Source organism: Alligator sinensis, unplaced genomic scaffold (genome assembly GCF_000455745.1).
Source record: "Alligator sinensis unplaced genomic scaffold, ASM45574v1 scaffold1357_1, whole genome shotgun sequence".
Lineage (NCBI taxonomy): Eukaryota > Metazoa > Chordata > Crocodylia > Alligatoridae > Alligator > Alligator sinensis.
Genome location: NW_005843146.1, coordinates 171,432 through 179,548, shown reverse-complemented (window position 1 = coordinate 179,548; position 8,117 = coordinate 171,432). Strand labels below are relative to the sequence as shown.

Genomic DNA, 8,117 nt, shown 5'->3' with positions numbered 1-8,117 from the left:
CTGCTCCAAGCTCTTTCTAACATTAACTCGGCTCACCATTCCTCAGCACTTCGTATAGACTAAGAGTAGCATGCACCAACACGCTCAGCACATGTTTTATTTACATCACAGTACGTATTACCACCTTGTGGCAAAAGTTAGAACATGTGCTGAGCAATCCCATGATGATGCTAACTCTGGTCTGCCTCCCGCACGCTTCAGGAGTTGCTCCAGTGAGCCGGGTTTCTCCTGCTGACAGCCAGCCAAGGGAGCAGGGGAGCCAAGCCCAGGAGAGGGAGTCGTCCCAGCTGCTGGATCCCACCAGTGGCGATCAAGGCACCCAGATAGTCCTGGGGCTGGGACCCACAATCAGCAACAATGATGGGACAGCAGTGAGGGCATTTATCTTCAAACCAGACTAGACGGAGGCTTGTTCAACATTGCCAGGTTTAGAGCATAAACCAGAGTGAAAGAGCTGGTGCTGAGAGATTTCCTGTTGCTGGAGGATGCGGCCTCGGTTGCCTGCTCTGGATCTGGCACCAAGTGCTTGTGTCTTTGTCTGCCCAGTTCCCCTGGGGGCAGGGAAGTGCCGTCATCTTCATTCTCTAGGTGGGAACTGCAGGACATAGAGCCTGGGCAATTAGCCAGAGGGTCACAGAGGAAGTTTGTGCCAGAGCAGTGCTGGGCCCAGGGCTCCCAACTCTTCACGCAGAGCCTCACACCCTGACCATCGTGCTGAGGGCTGGCCTGGCCCTTCATTTCCCTTGGCTTCCCTCCCACTCACCGCCCTGCTCCCCCATGCTGCATACTCATGGCCCCTTCTTGCCCCCAACACTGTCTGTCTGAAAAGGCCCTGAGGATCCAGAGAAGGAAGGACTCGGTCATCTTCTGGCTGTCTGAACTGTCACTTTGTCTGCACACACACGACCACAATGGATCAGAAACTAGGACCATGGAAAATTTCCTTGGGAACATCACTGAAGACTCCCTTTTGTCTTGGGAATGGGGAAAATCTTAGAAAGCAGCACAGACTGCAGCAAGGATGAGACCCCCAAAGTGCAAGGCAGTTTCTGGATGCAGGATCTTTATTGGACTCCAATAAAATGGACACAGACATACAGCAGGGAAATGCAATGCTGGGGACAGTGACAGAAAACCCCAGCTCTGCGGCTGTGGAAGCACGTGACACTGCAAACACCCTGGGGATATGCCAGTTCCAGGGACAGCTACATAACAGACTGGGAAATCCCCACAGGCTCCAAAGAGCAGCTTTGGGGCCCTCTTCTCCACCCACAGAAGCAGAAAGAAACTGGTACCCAGACCCCTCAGGAGCCCACAGCTCCCTGTCCCCAGGGCCTGAGCCCTTCAGCCCTGCTGCTCTCTCCCCTCCCCCACCCCTAAACCAAGTGCCCCACAAGGTCAGATTGTGGGGGACTTGGTTTTGTCATGGCACAAACCTAGCTCCTTCTCATGAGTCTCTCCCACCCACAGGAGATTGGTCCTGACCATCTTCACCCAAATCCTACCACACAGGCTGTGCATTGCTGCTGGCGTCCCTGGCAATGACGGTAGCCCCCCCCCTGCCCCGCCAGCTACTGGCAGGGCAGCCTGTGCAGGATGATTTCCTACCAATCTTTATCTTTGAGGAAATGGTCCTTTTCCAATTGCTCTATGACCAGACCAGGCTTCACTCCTTTCACAGCCTCCAGCTCTTGCTTTGTTTCTGCATTTAGTTTGGGAAGGGTCAACCTTTGGGTTGAAAAGAAAAGAAAAAAGAATAAAACATGAATTCTCTCTGTCAGTAACTCCGTGTAGAAGCCATGGACCCTGGGACAAAGCACACCACTGGCAAACCCAGGCAGCTTCTAGTGGTGGGGAGGAGGCACTGTGTACCCACGCCCCATGAGCTGGCGAAGCCCAGGGGGCATCACAAAGAGGCCACTCCCGTCCAGATCCAGCCGCTGTGTGTGGGGAATGGAAACCAGCTGTGGGCTTCTGTAGCGTCCCAACCCACCCCACTCCACCATTGGGGGTCCTGGAAGCCACAGGGTTGGGGCTCTGTGCGTGCTTCCATGTACATCCATGCAGGGAGGGAGGTGCAGAACCACGGGTCTGTGTGTGGGTATGTGCATGCGTGCAGAAGCATAGGAGAGGTGTGTATGTATGTGTGTCTTTTTGTGCGTGCGTGCATGTGTGCCTGTGTGCACGCATAGTGCACCCCATCCTGGATTTCCTTAACCGCATCCCAGATTTCACCAAAACCTGTATGGTCACCATACCCAAAAGAGACCCAGAGACACAGACATAGGCAGCTGTGGTCAGCCGACCTATTCCACTGGCCCAAACACTAGGACGAAGACATCTCCCCTTGTTGAATGTTTTCCATACAGAGTCTAATGAGTGCCCAGAGGAGGCTGAATGCTCCTTACCTCGGTGTCTGGGACTTGCAGCTGGGATGTCTCAGTCCCTCTGCCCACCAGCCCCCTCCATGGCCAATCAGCACGGACAATGGGGCAGAAGTCCCACTTTCTGCCCTCCCCCAGGATCCACCTCTTGACCAAGGAGAAACCAGTGCTTCCTGCTGCTCCCAGCCAATGAGGACAGAAGGGCTGGCAGAGCCCAGAGGGCACGGTAAAGGGGTTACTCCCAGCTGGGTCCAGCCTCTCCATGATGGGGATGGAGGCTGGGCATAGGTCCCCACGCTGTCCCACCCTGCCCCACTCCACCATCAGGGCTCCTGGGGGCCATGGGGTTGGGGCTGTTTCTGTGCATGTACGTGTGTCCATGTGGGGAGTAAGGTGCAGAGGCACACGCATGTCTACGTGTGTGTGTGTATGTGTCCTTTATGTGTGTGAGAGAGCAGGCATGGGGGGTGCCCCCACCCCAGATTTCCTTACCATTTTGGTCAATTTTTCTAAAAATGGTATGTTCACCCTACCCAACAGAGAGCCAGAGTCACAGACCCAGGTGTCTGTGGTCAGCCTATCTATTCCACTATCCTAAATATTAGGAAGAAGACACCTTGCCATGTTGAACATTTCCCCAGAGACCCTAGTGAGCTCCCAGAGGAAGCTGCATGCTTCTTACCCCAGTGTCTGCAACTTGCAGCTGGGCTGTCTCAGGCCCTCGCACAGCAGCCGCACGCCGCCATCCCCCAGACCATTGTTATCAGTCAGGTCCAGCTCTGTCAGGCTGGGGCTGGTGCTGAGAGCAGCGGCGAGATCCTCACAGCAGGTGTCTGTGAGACCGCACCACTGCAACCTGCACAGAGAAGCACAGAGGAGAGAGATCAGGGCATGAATAAGGCCAGTGCAGATCCTCTGACAGGCAGAAAGTCCTGTCCTAGACCTGGTCCATGTTTCAGGCCTTGCCCAATGACAAACCAAGAAAGACCCATAGGAGACTGGGGAAAATCAAGACCCTGAGAGGGCATGGACTATGTGAGCCTGGTTGCACAGCCTGCTCCATAGCCCTGTTGCTGTTTTAAAACACAAATGTTATTGGCAGGGATCCTGGTTTTCTCTGATAAAAAGCCCAAAACTTTCTGATAAAAATCCCAGATTCTCTGATGAAAATCTCCCAAATCCATGTTTTTCCATGATTAAAATGAAATGCCACTATGCATATAGGTAACAGTTGAAAACAATGTTTTATTGCTATATGTACAATTCTAATGCAGCTTGGAAGCCTACCAATGCCTTAGTTATTACAATGAAATACATTCTAAATACCTAGAGATTTTGGAGTTTGATCTTGCTTTATAATCTTAGAAAATCAGAACTCCACCTGCCCCCTTAGCTCACCAGGAAGCAGGTCCAGCTGTGACTGCCCCCCCTTCTCCCCTGCTGTTTTGTTGTGCTGAGCAGCTCTGATATGCTGGTGCCCCTCACTCCCAAGCTGCAGCCCCCACAGCATTGCCCATGCCCCTCGCTCCTGACCTGCACTCCTGACCTGCACCCCTGACTCCTGACTGCTGCCGGGCAGGAGCAAGTGGGGGTAGGCAGGGGCTGTGTCCCCTGCCTACCCCCACTTGCTCCTGTCCAGCAGCAGTTCCCACCCCAGCACCAGAACATGGAAACAACTGCAGCTGTCCTCTCTACTCCTTTGTGGTGCTGAACAGCCCTGACAAGCCCCTGCCCATGCCATTGCCCCTCACACCCAAACCACAGCCCCGCTACCATGGCCAGTGCCCCTCACTGCCACCTGACAACACCTTCCTGCCCCCATCTCACTGTCTCCCAGTAGCAGCTCTCCCCCTGCACCAAGTGGCTGTGTGGGGCAGGGGCTGGTGCTCAGGGCAGTAGTGTGTGGACACAGGCAATGCATAAGTGCTGGCACTGGGGATGGCACAACTCCATGTTGCCACCACAGTGAAGGGGCATAACTCTGTGCCAACAGCACTACCCGCACTGCTTCCAGGTGGGCAGGGGGCATCTCACCTTGGTGGCCATGGTGGTGTGGCAGGCACAGGGCTTCTGACAGTGTTGGGAGCACCAAATCTCCCCACCCTGCTCCTCACTCCTGCACTGGGTCCCACCCACCAGACCGTGGAGGTGGCTTCTGCCTGGTGCAGGTCTGGCCCGGCTGCAGTCCTGTGCCCTGTGTCCCACTGTCAGCAAAGAAATCTGGAGGGGCCCCCATGCTCCTCCAATGTGTTGCCAATGTGTGTGGGGCAGGGGGTGTGTGGAGCTTTCCACAGCTTGTTCTTTGCCTCAGATGCAGGAATGGTCCAGACTCATCGGAGCTTGGACCTTGATGTCCCAGATGGGCCTTGTGCCATCGAGGCCATGCAGCAAGCTCTAGCATATCTAGACCGCCCCTATGCCATTGGGAGGCCCACTGATGGTGCAGGGCTGGTCTGGGCTCACAAGAGTTGTCCCTGCCTCCCCCCCAACAATGTAGCAGCGTCAGTCCCCAAGCCCTGGTCCTCCAACACCCCCACCCCCACACACCTGCCCCATAGATTTGTCTGCATGCAGCTGCTGGGGCTGCTCCCACCACCCTGCCTGTTGTATTGCCAGTCGTGTGTGCGTGGGTGCAAATGCACAAGGCACCCCTTGCCCTGTTTCTTTTCCCCTTTTATTTCCCCAGCCCTGCCTCCAGTCATCCTTCTGCTGCTCCCTCCAGCCCCAAGCAGCTTATTGCAGGCTGGAACTCTGTCAGCCTGCAAAGGGAAACCTGTGGTTTCCCACTTTGAAGGGGAAAACCCAGGCATGTCTCCTTCAAAGGGGGAAATCTGTGATTTTTTGTGGTTTTCCACAGGGAACAGAAAACCCACATCCCTGAGTATAAGTAACCCCAGTGCTCTGTGCCACATCGCCTTGCTCTCCTTGTACTCACCTGCATGAAGACGCCACATTGGGCTTCACTGCAGATATCTGTGGTGGTGATGGCTTTCTCAAACAACTCTTTTATCCATTGGCAATGTGTAGGGGGAGCACGCAGGTGCACATGCTCCCCCTGAGCATGGCTGTGCAACCCCTGCAAAAAAGCACCACGACACTGTTGGTGGAGTCTACGGGCAGTTGCCGCTCACTACTCCACTCCTCGCTGCCACTGCCACCAAATCGAGAGGACCTCGCACTCGCCTCCCGAACATCAGCTCGAAGGGCGAGAACCCAGTGGACTCCTGGGGCACCTCCCGGTAGGCAAAGAGCAACTGTGGCAGTTTCTCATCCCAGTCATTGGGGTTGGAGTCCACATAGGCCTTTAGCATACCTTTCAATGTCCCGTTGAACCTTTCCACCAGCCCGTTTGTCTGAGGGTGGTAGGCTGTGGTCTTAAGGTGTTGCACCCCACAGCAGTCCCACAGGCACTCCATTATCTCCGCCATGAAGTTCCCACCCCGGTCCGTCAGGATCTCGGAGGGAAAACCCAGCTGGCAGAAGACCTTGATGAGGGCGTCAGCAACCACGGGTGCCTCGATGGAGGTCAAGGCAACTGCCTCCGGGTACCGCGTTGCGTAATCCACTAGAGTTAGTATGTATTTCTTTCCTCTACAAGTCCTATGCTTCAGCGGTCCCACAATGTCCACTGCCACTCTGGGGAAGGCTTGGTCGATGATCGGGAGGGGCTGCAGGGGAGCCCTTCTCTTGTCCCCACTTTTGCCCGTCCGCTGGCCTGTTTCGCAGGATTTGCAGTAGTCCGTCACATTCTGGGCAATTCTGGGCCAAAAAAAGTTCACCTGCAACCGCTGGCGTGTCCGTTCCCTGCCCATGTGACCAGCACACGGTAGATCGTGAGCCATGGCAAGCAATTGCTGTCTGTATTTTCGGGGTACTATGAGCTGGCGCTGGGGCTCCCAGGTCTCGGCATGGTTCTTCGGCACCCACAACCGATAGAGAAGCCCCTTATCCCAGACCACCTGTTCCCTCTTGTCCGGAGTGAACTCAGTCTCTTGCTCCTGAGCCATCTGCCGGAGTCCCTCCAAGCTGGGGTCCTCCCGAACCTCCCGCTTGAACTCCTCTTGCCCAGCTAGGCAATCAGCAGGGAGCTCAGGTGCTCCTGCAGGGAGTGCACACTCACCCTCAGGGACTTCCTGGGTCTCCTCCCTGCTTGTCTCCCCTCCCTCTGCCACCGACGGAGTAAACACCTCCCCGGGACTGTCACTTAACCCACCCTCAGGGTCACTAGTTGCCTCCGGGACCAGGGTGCAATCGCCGTCTGCAGGGGTCCCTTCCCCTGCGGCCAATGGTGTGGCTTTCTCCTGGGGATTTTCTAACCCCCCTTCTTTAGCCTTCCTGCTCTGCAGGCGAGTCACCGCATGAACAGTGCGGGGCTTTGACTCTTGGGCCTGTTCCCACCTCCGGAGCTGGGCTTCCTGCTCTATAAGATCCCATCCCACCAGGATGGGGACCGGAGCCCCTTCCAGTACCCCCATTTCCAGGTACGTAGCACAGTCGTTCCACACGACGGGGGCCTGGAATACCGGTACCTTCAGGGGTGTGGGCCCCACTCCTTGAATAGTGAGGGTCTTCCCCGGGATTATGTCTGCAGGCGAGACCAGGTTGGAATTAATGAGTGTCACACAGGCCCCCGAGTCCAGTTCCCCCACCAGGGTCCTTTCCTTCACCGTGATCATGGTCCGGTGGGGGGCCATCACCTCCTCTGAGTTTGTGATCCTGTAGCAACAGGCACTGTCCTCAGAGTGGCTCCGGCCCTCCTCCTCACTGCTCACGGCTGTTGCACGCTTGACGGGCCTGGGTTTAGGGTTTAGCTTTGGGCAGTTGGGCTTGATGTGGCCCTGCTCCCCACAGTTATAGCACCCCCTCTTTTCTGAATTGGGTGGTCTGTCCGAATCTGGGGCCGCCTTGCGCTCGGCAGGAGGTGGCCCTCTTTCCCCTTTTTGACCTGGGCCTCCCTTCCCCCCTCTTTGGAACCCTTTTTGCTCCTTCCCAGAGTAGGGGGGCCTCTCACGGTTTAGCAACAGTCGGTCTGCAATTTCAGTGGCCTCGTAAACATCTTTGGGGTCCCTGTCCCTGACTAGGGTCTTAACTTCTCTCGGACAGCAAAAATAGAATTGTTCCAGCACCAGGAGCTGGCGTGACTTATCTAAAGTGTCAACCTTGGCTTCGGCTAACCATTTAATGTATGTGTCGTCTAACAGGGCCACGTAATCAGTGAATGACTTTCCGGGTTGTGGGCGCGTATTCCGGAATTTTTTCCGGAAATACTCTGGTCCTAACTGGAACCTTTTAGACACAGCAGCTTTGAAGGCATTATAGTCATCAGCTGCATCTGAGGGCAGGCTGTTCAGGACACCCGCCATGTCACCTTCTACCAGCGCAGACAGGTACAGCATGATCTTTTCCTCCGGCACCTTGCACCGCTGGGCTTGTCTTTCGAAGTTGCTTAGGAACACCGCAGGATCGTCTCCCTCTCGGTAGCGAGCGAAGGCGGAGACATCTAGTTTGGGCTGTTCCCCAGACGCTTGCGGAGGGTTCGCGTTTCCCCCGTTGGTCTGCAGACGGAGCTGAGCATCGAGCTTTTTCTGCTCGTGCTCTATCTTTTGTGCCTCCAACTGGGCTTCCCTCTCCATCCTCCTCTCTTCCCGCTGTTCCCTCTCACGCTGGGCCTCGAGCTCCAGCCTTTTCAATTCTAGCTGCTCCTTCTCGCGCTGGCGCGGGGCTTCCAGCTCC

General features: G+C 55.7%; 1 protein-coding gene across 1 annotated transcript in view; it reads right to left on the bottom strand.

Annotated features, from left to right (window-relative positions):
* Nucleotides 1-1,555: 1,555 nt before the first annotated feature.
* The window catches only part of LOC102381365 (NACHT, LRR and PYD domains-containing protein 3-like), a 66,740-nt gene continuing 60,178 nt past the window's right edge, over nt 1,556-8,117 (bottom strand). The window contains 2 exon segments of the mRNA XM_025194007.1: nt 1,556-1,728; nt 3,067-3,240. Of these exon segments, the coding sequence (XP_025049792.1) occupies nt 1,605-1,728; nt 3,067-3,240 (298 nt within the window). The 3' untranslated portion in view covers nt 1,556-1,604.